This window comes from Megalobrama amblycephala, linkage group LG17, assembly GCF_018812025.1.
Source record: "Megalobrama amblycephala isolate DHTTF-2021 linkage group LG17, ASM1881202v1, whole genome shotgun sequence".
NCBI lineage: Eukaryota > Metazoa > Chordata > Actinopteri > Cypriniformes > Xenocyprididae > Megalobrama > Megalobrama amblycephala.
The window spans coordinates 10,587,211-10,603,700 of NC_063060.1; the positions used below are offsets into that span (position 1 = coordinate 10,587,211).

General features: G+C 36.1%; 1 protein-coding gene across 1 annotated transcript; it reads left to right on the forward strand.

Annotated features, from left to right (window-relative positions):
* The first annotated feature begins 294 nt into the window (after nt 1-294).
* On the forward strand, nt 295-16,274 carry dhrs12lb (dehydrogenase/reductase (SDR family) member 12-like b). Its single transcript, XM_048164300.1, has 10 exons — nt 295-682; nt 1,241-1,374; nt 4,185-4,267; nt 4,707-4,802; nt 4,947-5,028; nt 8,882-8,943; nt 9,893-9,997; nt 11,745-11,835; nt 13,571-13,708; nt 13,807-16,274. The coding sequence occupies exons 1-10, from the start codon at nt 627-629 to the stop codon at nt 13,932-13,934; spliced, it is 975 nt and encodes a 324-aa protein (XP_048020257.1). The 5' UTR covers nt 295-626; the 3' UTR covers nt 13,935-16,274.
* The last annotated feature ends 216 nt before the right edge of the window (nt 16,275-16,490 follow it).

Sequence of the window (16,490 nt, forward strand, 5' to 3'; positions counted from 1 at the left end):
GATATGACATGAATTACTATGTTGCTAAAACACTTAAAAAAAAAAAAAAAAAGAATAAATTAAAACTATAATAATATGAAAAACTAAATAAATATTATTAAATAATAAAGTATTGTTTGTTATTATCAATAGGCCTACTATTAGGCTATATTACAATCCTCGTGATTGATGATAAATCTTATTTTATTTTATTTTACCATGAAAGTTATTTAAGAAGTTCAGATTTTAAAAAGCACTTAGAAAAAACGGATTTATGTAGGGTGACAAATGACATTGCTGGGGGAAATAATTATTTTGAAATAACTAAAAATGTTGGGAATGAAAAGCAAACATACATGTCCAATGCTTACATTTGTTCCAAAATTTTTGCAAGATGGGTCTTGGAGGGTTATTTTTTGGTCATTTTAAATGTAATTTTTGTGCATAAAATGATAAATAATGCAAAACACAATTCATAGGCCTAAGGTTTTGATAGATGAACACTTGATTTGCATGACCCTGTTGGTGTGTAATTAATTATCTATCACCTGACACTAGAGGGAGCCCTCTGGAACTACAGTAGTCACATGAATCTGTCAGCTGTCATATCACTTTAGTCCAGTTGAGAGGAAACAACAGTGCAACAAATGTCTCTCTACAGGAATATAGTGTGGTTTATCAAAGGAATGAGGGAGTATACAAGGTAAAGTTTTTTGAATTCTTCAGTTTATTGTATTGTTGTGGTCACTGGGTTGCTTTGTTGCTGATAACTTTTGAGTCTCTGAGAGTTTGTTGCACTTTTTTTAATTAGTAGTTTTATTGATATTCACATTTCATTATTTTACACAAATTATTCTGGCCTGAGCTTACATTTAGTTACTGCCACAAAACAGCCTTAAACTGTGTCCTGGCAAGCCAAATGTTTTAGAGTGGTTTCTTTGCACAAATGTTGTTTTTGTAGTTCCCCAAGTCATCTCCTCTGACATGCATTCATCCAAGCCCTCAGTTTAAGGTCAGTCATCATTGCATCACAATGAGCCCTATTGAGACTCCTGCCGTTCTCTCTCAAATGCCCTGTCATCACACACAGAAGCTCCTTTGGCCCCTGATCTTAGGAGCACTGTCTGAGATGGCCAGAGCTCACGTAACAATTCGAGAATTGTGTTGAAAACACACTTGTGCATAACAAAACAGCATAGCTCTTAAGGTTTCATGTTGGTCATGTTTCTGATTTGCTTCATTTGTTTGATGTCGCCGGCAGGTCTGGATTTGAGAATGCGTCTAAGAGCTTTGTAGAAAAGGACCTGGATGTGTCTATGGTGGGGCGTTCCTTCATGATCACTGGAGCCAACAGCGGAATTGGGAAGGCGACGGCCATGGTCATAGCAAAAAAAGGTTAATTTTACAGTTACATAAACACATTTTTTAGGTTACAGTATTATTTTCTCCAACCACTAATCTATTGTGCTGGTACTATAGTACAATGATGGCAGCAGATGGTACCATGATGCTTTGATACTGTATATATATTATATTGTGCTGAATGATTAGCGTTGTCATATTCCGTGGTACAAACCCGATTCCAAAAAAGTTGGGACACTGTACAAATTGTGAATAAAAAAAGAATGCAATAATTTACAAATCTCATAAACTTATATTTTATTCACAATAGAATATAGATAACATATCAAATGTTGAAAGTGAGACATTTTGAAATGTCATGACAAATTTTGGTCATTTTGGATTTCATGAGAGCTACACATTCCAAAAAAGTTGGGACAGGTAGCAATAAGAGGCCAGAAAAGTTAAATGTACATATAAGGAACAGCTGGAGGACCAATTTGCAACTTATTAGGTCAATTGGCAACATGATTGGGTCATAAAAAGAGCCTCTCAGAGTGGCAGTGTCTCTCAGAAGTCAAGATGGGCAGAGGATCACCAATTCCCCCAATGCTGTGGCGAAAAATAGTGGAGCAATATCAGAAAGTTTCTCAGAGAAAAATGACAAAGAGTTTGAAGTTATCATCATCTACAGTGCATAATATCATCCAAAGATTCAGAGAATCTGGAACAATCTCTGTGCGTAAGGGTCAAGGCCGGAAAACCATACTGGATGCCCGTGATCTTCGGGCCCTTAGACGGCACTGCATCACATACAGGAATGCTACTGTAATGGAAATCACAACATGGGCTCAGGAATACTTCCAGAAAACATTGTCGGTGAACACAATCCACCGTGCCATTCGCCGTTGCCGGCTAAAACTCTATAGGTCAAAAAAGAAGCCATATCTAAACATGATCCAGAAGTGCAGGCGTTTTCTCTGGGCCAAGGCTCATTTAAAATGGACTGTGGCAAAGTGGAAAACTGTTCTGTGGTCAGACGAATCAAAATTTGAAGTTCTTTTTGGAAAACTGGGACACCATGTCATCCGGACTAAAGAGGACAAGGACAACCCAAGTTGTTATCAGCGCTCAGTTCAGAAGCCTGCATCTCTGATGGTATGGGGTTGCATGAATGCGTGTGGCATGGGCAGCTTACACATCTGGAAAGGCACCATCAATGCTGAAAGGTATATCCAAGTTCTAGAACAACATATGCTCCCATCTAGACGTCGTCTCTTTCAGGGAAGACCTTGCATTTTCCAACATGACAATGCCAGACCACATACTGCATCAATTACAACATCATGGCTGCGTAGAAGAAGGATCCGGGTACTGAAATGGCCAGCCTGCAGTCCAGATCTTTCACCCATAGAAAACATTTGGCGCATCATAAAGAGGAAGATGCGACAAAGAAGACATAAGACAGTTGAGCAACTAGAAGCCTGTATTAGACAAGAATGGGACAACATTCCTATTCCTAAACTTGAGCAACTTGTCTCCTCAGTCCCCAGACGTTTGCAGACTGTTATAAAAAGAAGAGGGGATGCCACACAGTGGTAAACATGGCCTTGTCCCAACTTTTATGAGATGTGTTGATGCCATGAAATTTAAAATCAACTTATTTTTCCCTTAACATTATAAATTTTCTCAGTTTAAACATTTGATATGTTATCTATGTTGTATTCTGAATAAAATATTGAAATTTGAAACTTCCACATCATTGGATTCTGTTTTTATTCACAATTTGTACAGTGTCACAACTTTTTTGGAATCGGGTTTGTACATTAACATGTTACTCTAAGGTACTAAGGTATATATATATATATGTAATTTGCAATATTCCACATCATGGCCATATTCCAGGATGAAAAAGCCAAGATTCATCAGGCTCAAAGTGTTAAAGAATGGTTGGGAGGGAGCATGAAGAATCATTTTCACACATGAATTGGCACCTCTGAGTCCAGACCTTAAATTCATTGAAAGTCTTTGGGATGTGCTGGAGGAGACTTTACAGAGTGCTCACCTCTTGCATTGTCAATACAAGATCTTGACCAAAAATTGTCACACCTCTTGATGGAAATAACGTCACAACATTCATTTCCATCAATTTGTCAAGCACTCTGTAAAGTCTACTCCAGTTTTGAACAAAAAGTTCAAAAGAACATCATTTATTTGAAATATAAATATTTTATAATATTATAAATCTTTTTTCTGTCACTTTTAATGAACATAAAGGATAAATGTTTTTAAAAAATCCTACTGATCCAAAACTTTTAAACTGTATAGTAAAATATATAAATACATTTATTTTTTTTAAGACTTCACAAGGTCTGGGTTTAAGCATTTTAGCCCAGTTGGAAAAACAAATTGTGTACAGTACACTGTTAAGAAATCTTCTTTGCATAGTTTACCCATTGCCAAGTTGAGCCATTTGTATTCCTCTGTGGTTTTCTGTCATGTTTGAGAAAGAAAAAAAGAACAACTAGATTTTTATGTTTTCAGAAGTATATGTGAGTGGTGCTACCCATGCAAACTCATTGTTATAATACTAGGGTGTTGTATGGTTGCTAAAGTGTTCTGCGTTTATGTACTGACTCTGAGTGTGTTAGCGTGTTGTAATGCAGTTGCTAGGGTGTTCAGATGGAATTGCTAGTTGGTTGCTTACTGGCCCAAATCATTATATACTAATTATAAATCTGAATGCATAGAAGAATACTGTAAAATCAGACCTCTCTTCAACAAGCCATCACTTCAAGATTTAACATTGAAAAAAATATGATTCATTCATTCATTCATTTTGTTTTGTTTTCCTACTATCCAAGGTGGCACTATCCATCTTGTCTGCAGAAACAAAGAGCGAGCCGAGAGAGCCAGAGAAGAAATCATCTCAGCAAGTGGAAATACTGTGAGTGTCATTAAAGGGAGAGTTCACCCAAAAATTAAAATGTTGTCACCATTTACACACCCTCAAGTTTCTTCTTCCTGTTGATCACAAAAGAAGATATTTTGAAGAATGTTGTTAACCAGACAGTTGATGGTAGTCATTGACTTCCATAGTCAATGGCTACCGTCAACTGTCTGGTTAACAACATTCTTCAAAATATCTTCTTTTGTGTTCAACAGAAGAAAGAAATTCATACAGGTTTGGAACAACATGAGGGTGAGTAAATGATTTTTCATTTTTGGGTGAATTATCCATTTAATTACCGCTTATGATGCATCAGTTTTTAACTTTGAATGAAAAGAAATATGAGTGTTTAAATATGAGATACTATTTTTGATATTATATTTTTTATGAGTGATTCATATTGTTTCATGCACTGTGTAATGTGCATCTACTGTAGGAGGTTTACGTCCACGTGTTGGACCTCGCTGAGACGAGAAAGGTGTGGGAGTTCGCTGAGGCCTTCAAGAAGGAGCACTCGTCTCTCAATGTTTTGGTATGAGTGTCAGAAAGCTCCTTTTGGAGATTCCCATCATACCTCAGTATATTAAAGAAAATACCAGCATTCAGCTGAAGGTTACAGGTGCAGGACAGATGAAGAAATATCATCTCCTCTGTCTCCCACACTAATCCCTATCAGATCAATAATGCCGGATGTATGGTGAACCAGAGGGAAATTAACTCTGACGGACTGGAGAAAAACTTTGCGACCAATACTCTTGGTAAGACACGATGCGCTGTGTTGCATTGCGTATCAAAATTTGTTATGTTTTGAAAGTCTCTTATGCTGACCAAGGCTGCATCTATTTGATCAAAAATACAGTAAAAACTACGGAGCCCCACACGAGATGTGGACAAAAAATGTATACATATATATATATATATATATATATATATATATATACATATATATATATATCATGGCCACAAATTAAGAATCTGTTCTCTTACTTTAGTTAATCGTGGCCAGATTTACTAATTCATGCACTCGTATGGCAAGCCGTTTCATAATTTAATCCTTAAAATGGCTACTCATTTTTTAGGTACTAGTATCTATTCCATTACAGTGGGTACGGAAAGTATTCAGACCCCCTTAAATGTTTCACTCTTTGTTATATTGCAGCCATTTGCTAAAATCATTTAAGTTCATTTTTTTCCTCATTAATGTACACACAGCACCCCATATTGACAGAAAAACACAGAATTGTTGACATTTTTGCAGATTTATTAAAAAAAGAAAAACTGAAATATCACATGGTCCTAAGTATTCAGACCCTTTGCTCAGTATTTAGTAGAAGCACCCTTTTGATCTAATACAGCCATGAGTCTTTTTTGGGAAAGATGCAACAAGTTTTTCACACCTGGATTTGGGGATCCTCTGCCATTCCTCCTTGCAGATCCTCTCCAGTTCTGTCAGGTTGGATGGTAAACGTTGGTGGACAGCCATTTTTAGGTCTCTCCAGAGATGCTCAATTGGGTTTAAGTCAGGGCTCTGGCTGGGCCATTCAAGAACAGTCACGGAGTTGTTGTGAAGCCACTCCTTCGTTATTTTAGCTGTGTGCTTAGGTTCATTGTTTTGTTGGAAGGTAAACCTTCGGCCCAGTCTGAGGTCCTGAGCACTCTGGAGAAGGTTTTCGTCCAGGATATCCCTGTACTTGGCCGCATTCATCTTTCCCTCGATTGCAACAAGTCGTCCTGTCCCTGCAGCTGAAAAACACCCCCACAGCATGATGCTGCCACCACCATGCTTCACTGCTGGGACTGTATTGGACAGGTGATGAGCAGTGCCTGGTTTTCTCCACACATACCACTTAGAATTAAGGCCAAAAAGTTCTATCTTGGTCTCATCAGACCAGAAAATCTTATTTCTCACCATCTTGGAGTCCTTCAGGTGTTTTTTAGCAAAGTCCATGCAGGCTTTCATGTGTCTTGCACTGAGGAGAGGCTTCCGTCGGGCCACTCTGCCATAAAGCCCCGACTGGTGGAGGGCTGCAGTGATGGTTGACTTTCTACAACTTTCTCCCATCTCCCGACTGCATCTCTGGAGCTCAGCCACAGTGATCTTTGGGTTCTTCTTTACCTCTCTCACCAAGGCTCTTCTCCCCCGATAGCTCAGTTTGGCCGGACGGCCAGCTCTAGGAAGGGTTCTGGTCATCCCAAATGTCTTCCATTTAAGGATTATGAAGGCCACTGTGCTCTTAGAAACCTTAAGTGCAGCAGAAATTTTTTTGTAACCTTGGCCAGATCTGTGCCTTGCCACAATTCTGTCTCTGAGCTCTTCAGGCAGCTCCTTTGACCTCATGATTCTCATTTGCTCTGACATGCACTGTGAGCTGTAAGGTCTTATATAGACAGGTGTGTGGCTTTCCTAATCAAGTCCAATCAGTATAATCAAACACAGCTGGACTCAAATGAAGGTGTAGAACCATCTCAAGGATGATCAGAAGAAATGGACAGCACCTGAGTTAAATATATGAGTGTCACAGCAAAGGGTCTGAATACTTAGGACCATGTGATATTTCAGTTTTTCTTTTTTAATAAATCTGAAAAAATGTCAACAATTCTGTGTTTTTCTGTCAATATGGGGTGCTGTGTGTACATTAATGAGGAAAAAATTAACTTAAATGATTTTAGCAAATGGCTGCAATATAACAAAGAGTGAAAAATTTAAGGGGGTCTGAATACTTTCCGTACACACTGTAGGTATTAATACTTATTCATTTGGTACTTATTTTTAGTTACCAGTGCTTATTCTTTAGGTATCTTAGTATCGTTTACTAGATACTAGTACCAATTATTTACATACTAGTTCTTGTTTATTAGAAACTAGTACTTATTCCAATAGTTTCTAGTATTTAATTATACTTTACTTGTTAAGAAAAATTAGAACTAGTACTTATTTTTTAGTTACTAGTAATGTTTTAGACCAAAGATATCCTGAACATGATAATAACATGGAAATAGATACTAGTACGTTTTAAAGATTAAATGTTAATGCTTGCCATACATTAATTTTAGTTAAATCATGGCCACGAATTATCGTTCATCTTCGGAACACAAATTAAGATATTTTTTTGATAAATTCAGATGGCTCAGTGAGGCCTGTATTGACAGCAAGATAATTTACACTTTCAATGCCCAGAAAGCTACTAAAGACATATTTAAAGCAGTTCACATGACTACAGTGGCTCAACCTTCATGTTATGAAGCAATGAGAATACTTTTTGTGCGCCAAAAAACAAAATAACGTCTTTATTCAACAATATCTAGTGATGGGCGATTTAAAAACACTGTTTCATGAAGCTTTATGGATCTTTTGTTTTGAATCAGTGGTTCGGAGTGTGTATCAAACTGCAAAAGTCACGTGATTTCAGTAAATGAGGCTTCGTTACACCATAAGTGTTACGAAATTTCAATGGTTCACATGACTTTGGCAGTTTGATACACACTGATTCGAAACAAAAGATTGGTAAAGCTTCGAAGCTTCATAAAGCAGTGTTTTGAAATCTCCCATCACTAGATATTGTTGAATAAAGACGTTATTTTGTTTTTTTTGGCGCACAAAAAGTATTCTCATTGCTTCATAACATTAAGGTTGAGCCACTGTAGTCACGTGGGCTGTTTTAAATATGTCTTTAGTAGTTTTCTGGGCACTGAAAGTGTAAATTAACTTGCTGTCAATACAGGCCTCACTGAGCCATCAGATTTTATCAAAAATATCTTCATTTGTGTTCTGAAGATGAACGAAGGTCTTACAGATGTGGAACGACATGAGGGTGAGTAATAAATGACAGAAATTTCAATTTTGGATGAACTAACCCTTTAAGAATTTGTTCCCACAATTTCTTAATTTGTTGTCTCGTTTTAGTAAATCATGGCCACGTTGAAATAAATGTTTTGATTTAACTAAAATAAGGGAACTAATTAGTACAACATAGCCACAATTTAGTAAATCGAGGGAACAAATTATTAAATAATGCACACAATTTACTTAAAATGAGGGAATGAATTAGTAAAACCTGCTGATGTATTAGTAAGTCATGGGAATGAATTGTTAATTCATGGCCGCGATATACATATATATATCTTTCCCATATGTCATGTGCGGGGCTCTGTAATAAACCGTAATATTGTGAAACATTGTTACAATTTAAAATAACTGTTTTAGATTTTAAAAGATTTTAAAATGCAAAGCTGAATTTTCAGCATCATTACTCCAGTCTTCAGTGTCACATGATCCTTCAGAAATCACTCTAATATGATGATTTGCTGCTCAAGAAACATTTCTTATTATCAGTGTTAAAAATATTGTACTGTATTGTGAAAAAAAGTTTGATGAATAGAAAGTTGAAAAGAACAGCATGTAACATTAAAAATGTCTTTACTGTGTAAATTAATTGCTGAATAAAATCTTTTTTTTTTTCTTAAAAAAAAAAAAATCTTACTGACCCCAAAATTCTGAATAGTAATGTATAGTATTCTTTTGTGGAATATATATTCTGTTTTAGAATAAAATATATGTTGCATGTAATATTTAATACAATTTATTTATTTATTTATTTTTGTCCTCTGCAGGTGTTTATATTCTCACTAAATGTCTGATCCCATTGCTGGAGAAGAGCAGGGACCCCCGAGTTGTGAGTGAAAAACAACATTAATCTTAAAAATGAGTCAGCCTGTGACTGCATTCTGTCACAGTGCATATGTGAAGACATAAACAATTATAGAGTGCAACAGTGCCCACTTTTTCAGCAGCATTGGTTCCGGAAGTATTTTTTCAATTCATTTTCCCCACAGGGATTTAAAAAAGTCTTTGTTAAAGCTCTGTATTAAAGCCAACCAGCTATAATGTGAATCATAACAGTACAATCTTTGATTTGAATTAAAAGAGTGTTTGAAAATCTGACAAAAATACAAAGGTACTTTGTACTGTGTACTTAACGGCTTTAGTGAGGGAAAGAACTACAATCCCATGAAGCACTGCGAACAGCATTATAGAATTTAAAAAGAATGAGAAATATAAAACTATGCTTTTATACTGTATATATACTATATACAGTATATAAACAATATATTTTAAGTTTATTGCAAAATGTGCATATATATTGAAATAATTTGAGAGTGTAGAGAGATTGACTCGATTACATCATTCACAGTGCCTCATGGGTGTGGGCGGGGCTAAAGAGATCTTTTGGCACATTTTGCTTGTTTTGACTGGTGGAATTTTCTGTACAGCATCATGGGTAATGTAGTTTTTCTCCACGAATTCCACTGTTAAACACTTAGTTGAAATAATGAGGGCTGACGGCTTCAACAGAAGCAAATACTATCGATTAACAACCTCGTAGCTCACAGTGAGGCTGTCTTTAAAGTTATCATTAAAAATGTATTTCCTTATGGAGAAAATGAATGGATTTTTTACATCTGGAACCAGACTGTTACACTCTATTGTGATTTTGACAGTCTATGACAGATGTGTTTATATTTTCATAAGAGTAATGTGTGCTGATCCACATAGGCTCCTGTTTCTCTCTCATCCATGTCTGACAGTTCAATGTGTCATGATGATGATAATGTCTCTGGTAGATCACAGTGTCATCAGGAGGGATGCTGGTACAGAAACTAAACACAGACGATCTGCAGACAGAGAGAGCTCAGTTTGATGGTACCATGGTATATGCACAGAACAAGGTATTTAGAGAATTTTGCCTCTTAATTATTTTATTTTTACTGAATCGTTGCTATTTTTATTGCTCATACTTTACATTTGCATTTATTAATTTAGCAGACTTTAGGGTTAGCAACACCCTGGCAACAACCCACATGTTTTGCACAAGCAAACACCACTGAGATTTTCTTTTTCAAAACTGTAAAACCTAGTGTTTTAAAAATTGAAATTTTAAAGGTGCCGTAGAACGTCTTTTTAAAAGATGTAATATAAGTCTAAGGTGTCCCCTGAATGTGTCTGTGAAGTTTCAGCTCAAAATACCCCATAGATTTTTTTTTATTCATTTTTTTAACTGCCTATTTTGGGGCATCATTAAATATGAGCCGATTCAGGCTGCACGGCCCCTTTAAATCTCGTGCTCTCCTCCCCCGGAGCTCGCGCTTGCCTTAAACAGCATAAACAAAGTTTACACAGCTAATATAACCCTCAAAATGGATCTTTACAAAGTGTTCGTCATGCAACATGTCTAATCGCGTAAGTATGGTATTTATTTGGATGTTTACATTTGATTCTGAATGAGTTTGATGGTGCTCCGTGGCTAAAGCTAACATTACACACTGTTGGAGAGATTTATAAAGAATGAAGTTGTGTTTATGAATTATACAGACTGCAAGTGTTTAAAAAATGAAAATAACGATAGTCTTGTCTCCGTGAATACAGTAAGAAACGATGGTAACTTTAACCACATTTAACAGTACATTAGCAACATGCTAATGAAACATTTAGAAAGGCAATTTACAAATATCACTAAAAATATCATGATATCATGGATCATGTCAGTTATTATCGCTCCATCTGCCATTTTTCGCTATTGTCCTTGCTTGCTTACCTAATCTGATGATTCAGCTGTGCACATCCAGACGTCCTGCCCTTGTGTAATGCATTGAACATGAGCTGGCATATGCAAATATTGGGGGCGTACATATTAATGATCCAGATTTTTACGTAACAGTCGGTGTTATGTTGAGATTCGCCTGTTCTTCGGAGGTCTTTTAAAATAATGAGATTTATATAAGAAGGAGGAAACAATGGTGTTTGAGACTCACTGTATGTCATTTCCATGTACTGAACTCTTGTTATTCATCTATGCCGAGGTAAATTCAATTTTTAATTCTAGGGCACCTTTAAACTATAAACTTTTTAATAAAAAATGTAAAATTTAAATGTAAAAATGATCAATGTAAGCTTTTAATTTTTATTTTATTTTAGTTTTAGTTCTTACCACAAAAATACAACATTCAAAACTGTGGTAATACAATGTTTTTTGGCCACTATACCAGGGTGGAAATACTTTTTTTTTAAGTGTTGTGGTATATAAATATGGTAATCAAACAGTACAATGGAATATATCAAAGTATTACAGTCTGAGACGGAACCATGGGACTTTTTCAGTCAAGTGTTGGCAGACAGTTTCTTATGAAATTAATTTACAAGGATAACATGTGAAAAAGATTATTGATTTAATAATTTTATTCATGAAAAGGGACTAAAAGTCAGGAACAGTTTCTATTAAACTGAGATGAGCGGGGTTACCTTTCTCTCGGCTGTTGCCAAGCAACAGGTGACACAGAGTGCCAGCAGTGGCGTCTCCATTAAACAATATCTGATGCAGTAATGATGATGACCTTTTACTAAACACTCGTTATGTGCACCTCAGACTGTCACTCTCTCTCTCTCTCTCTCTCTGTGTGTGTGTTTGTGTGTCCACAGAGGCAGCAGGTAGTGATGACAGAGGTCTGGGCAAAAGCAAATCCCAAAATTCATTTCTCTGTAATGCACCCTGGGTGGGCCGACACACCAGGTATTGTTCATTTTGTAAGTCAACAAGTGAAATATGCTTGTTTTAATGTGCTAATTTCATTTGGCACCATGGTTATGCTAGTTTGGCATGATGATTTTGTTTACTTACACTTTGTAAGTTTAAGTTTTTGTTCCCATGTATTGATTTGTAGCCTCTCAGCTGTAAAAGAGCAACTCCACATGTGTTCAGTGTTGTAGGGAAGATAAATATATATATATTATATTTAACATATTTGATATTTAGGTAACACTTTACAATGAGATTCCACTAATTAACATTAGTTAACATTGTTAGTTAACATGAACTAATAATGAAATATCTTGTAAAGCATTTATTAATCTCAGTTCATGTTAATTTAATCTAGAGACGCACTGTTACTAAATTTCTCTGACAATACAGATTATTCAGAATAATATCTGCCAATACCGATAATTTTATTTTCTTAAGGAAAAAAAAAATCTCTCCCAAATAATGCTGAAGTCTATACAGAGAGGCAACCATCTCATTTGGTACATTACTATAATATTAGAGATTAAAATTAACAACAGAGATATTATATTCAACTGGTATTTATTTTCAGATATAACAATTACACAAATAAAAACAAATGAAATGTATTCAAGCATACAGACATAATTAACAGAACACGTTTTTCCACCCCCTGTTGATTGACAGGATATAATTGGCCCTGATCATCGGCTGTTTTTAAACAACCGGCCGATGGCCAATAGTGAAATAACTGCTTTTATCAGCTGATACATCGTAACATAAAAAAATACATTTTATTTTAAATAAATCTAAAATAAAAATATAAAAAAATAAAAGTTATGTCATTAATTACTCACCCTCATGTCATTTCACACCCCTAAGACCTTCAGAACACAAATTAAGATATTTCTGATTAAATCCGATGGCTCAGTGAGGCCTTCATAGACAGTGATGGTACTTCCTCTCTCAAGATCCATAAAGGTACTAAAAATATATTTAAATCAGTTCATGCGAGTACAGTGGTTCTATCTTAATATTATAAAGTGACAAGAAGAGTTTTTGTGTGCCAAAAAAAAAAAAAAAAAAACCTTTTTAACAATATCTAGTGATGGCCGATTTCAAAACACTGCTTCAGAGCGTTATGAATCTTTTGAGTCGAATCAGTGATTCGGATCGCGTATCAAACCGCCAAACTGCTGAAATCACGTGACTTTGGCATTACGAACCTCTGATTTGATTCGTAAAGCTCCGAAGCTTCAAGAAGCAGTGTTATGAAATCGGCCATCACTAGATATTATTAAAAAGTCGTTATTTTGGCAGACAAAAAATATATTTTCATCGCTTTATAATATTAAGGTAGAACCACTGTACTCACATGAACTGATTTAAATATGTTTTTAGTATCTTTATGGATCTTGAGAGAGGAAGTACCATCGCTGTCTATGCAGGCCTCACTGAGCCATTGGATTTAATCAAAAATATCTTAATTTGTGTTCCGATGTCTTTGGGGTGTAGAACGACACGAGGTGAGTAATTAATGATATTATTTTCATTTATGGGTGAACTAACCCTTTAAATTGCATAATCCCCAATTCAGGAACACTGGCTGTTAATTATGCTAACATAATTCATAGTGTATATGCTGCCTAATTAACATTTTAGTTAACAAATCCATTACATAACACCTTTTTTTAACAAGTTTGCCTGTCAAGCTCATCACTTAATCTCTGGCTTTGGTTGTGCTCAGCGGTTGCCACGGCGATGCCTCAGTTCCATCAGATGATGCGTGATCGTCTGCGTATGGCGGAGCAGGGAGCCGACACGGTCATCTGGCTCGCAGTGTCACGCGCCTCCACTGCATTTCCTAGCGGCCTTTTCTTCCAAGGTGTGCATGTTGGTTAAAAATTGTCACATTTGCTTTCATGTATGTAGATTTGTCCAATAGAACTATGAGAAAACCTCATAAAAGGTTGTTTGTTTCAGATCGACAGCCGGTTTCGGCCCACTTGCCCCTCGCATGGACGCACAGCTCTCGACAGGAAGTCAAAGTGTTCGTGGGCCGGTTGGAGAGTTTGGCGAAATTGGCGATGACTGCCAAACCCTCAGAGTGAGAATTTAAACAACATGTTAGATATTATACATGTCAGATAACTGAGACGCTAAAACAACACTCATGCTATGTGGAACGGATATGAAATTAAACCTTAAGCTTTTTCTCGGTAACAACTAACTAGAGTATTAGGCCTATACGGTGAACGTGATTTCACCAAGTACAACATCCTTGTTGATCCTGGAACAACATTTCAGTCAACCAATCAGATTTGAGGGACAAGTTTATGTCAAGTTTAGGCTTACAACCTGGGTTAGGTGCTTCCAAAAACAGTGTTATTCAACTGTCATTTCCCTCTGAGTTATGAGTAGGTTTAGGTTTAGGGGTTGGGAAAAGGTTATTACTAAATTTTCAGATAGGAATGTTGTTCCAGGATCAACAGAATATGTTGATCCAGGAACATGTCTTGGCAAAATCACAGTGACCAGTATTATACAGAGACTAAAGTAAGTCTAAAATCAGCATGAAACCTGATATATTCGCAAAAATGGGATATTTATTGATGTAAAACCGTGGAATCAGAAAAATCTATTTTTTTGAAATGGAAGAATTTATTTAAACTTTAGACAAAATCTAGGAAAATCTTTTTTTTTTTTTTTTATTGAGTACCATATTTGATACATCAGGCTTTTATGGCTCATGTAGTATGAAATATGACAATATGGAGCTCATACTCGAGGAGGAAAAAAATCACCTCAATTTAACAGTACAGTATAGCAGACTACTTGAATAAAATGTATCTGTTGTCACTTTATATCTCCCAATCAGGGCTTGACATTAACACCTGCCAACTCGCCAAATGCGGGTGGATTTCAGCAGAGGCGTGTAATGCAGTTACTTCAACTAGCCACTTTGGCGGGTTGAATTTTATATATAAAATAAACATTTTTGAATTGTAGACTTTTAAAAAGGCATCTGAAATAATAAACAATGCAGTCTTGTCAAAAAATATACATTTTTTAATACATACCGATACTGAATTATCTGAAACGCTTCCAATACTCATTTTCAGCAGAACAGATGAACGGAACCAGCTGCGTTTTCTCACTCTCTTGCGCTTAATTTTACTCATTCCCACAGATTTTGTGCTCACACCCAAAGTGTACACATAAAGCTGCCTCTCAGTACAAAATTGAGTTCTTTTTTGCTGCTTATTGCGCTTAAACATACGTACGAAATAAGTGTCTTGGCGAGTATTCACGTAAACACAGTCAGTTATGTTTTAAGTGAAAGTAAACAGTTGAGAAAGACAATGCATGTGTAAAAGTATAATGTATCTGTGCATCAGGTCTTAAAGTGACAGCAGCCTAATATATCTGCTGCCAAATTATGAGATAATATTAAAAATGATCTATGGCTGTATTTTCCCATGGTATCGATGTCAAAACTGTGGCCAGTGAAAATGCTGAGTGGCTAGTAACTTTGGAAAACCACTAGCCACAGTGGCTGGTGAGCAAAAAAAGTTAATGTCAAGCCCTGCCAATAATATTTAAATTCTCAGTTTTATGATCAAAGCTCTGTAGTTTTTTTTGTAGGGGTAAAACATATAATGCAATGCAATATAATGATGACTGAGAGATGTACAAATAAACATTCGTCAAAAGCCTGATCATATTCGATACATTTCAACACGATTTTTCTAAGTAAACCTAAGGTTTCCAAACAAACCTAAGTTGTTTCAGTCCAGTAAGTGTTCTTACATCTTGAAATATTACTAACAGTATAAAAGTTTCTTACATTTACTTAATAATAATCACTGGAGATTTCACAGCAAAAAGACCTGTATCACGACCCGAAGGGGGACGAAATAGTATTATACTAAAAGGCCTTTTACTTGCTAAAAAAGTGTGAACTATAAATCAGACAACAGAAGGCATGTAGTTGATTGTGTACAACAGGTTTATCAGTGCAGTTTTGATCATGCTGATAATTTAGAGGCTTTAGAAATGTGATACAGTGGGCTTTATAGGGTTAGCATGAAGTAGGTTGGGGTATGATTTCATCCATCCACAACTGATCAGACTATGAAAAGCAGTCTCCATTAAAGGTGCAGTAGGTGATCTGGGAAATGCTAACGTTAGCCTGCTAGCATTGAAAGCATAAGATGCTTTCTCTCCCTTCAAATCGCCGTCCAAAGGCCACGCCTCCTTGAAAACACATGAACGTGCACACACAGTTGCTCTTAATAAAGTGTCACAAGAGATGGTGTTAAACCACCTCATGTCTCAAAGCACATTACATTACAATAATAATCAATGTAAACAACTCACAGAGGTTGTACCTGACTGCTGCAGATTCATTTCGGTGTTGATTCAACAGTGCTTCTGATCTGCCTGCATTGACACTATTATTTAAGAGCTGCTGTGCAGCCAAATTATGTACCAGTTATCAATGTAAAGCTGCTTTGACACAATCTGCATTGTAAAAAGCGCTATATAAATAAAGGTGACTTGACTTGACTTGATACTGTTGACATGGATACGCATAATTCCGAGTCTGACTGAACAGCTCCGGTTAGAACGTCACGGGTTGGCATCTTTTAATTACGGTAGTTATC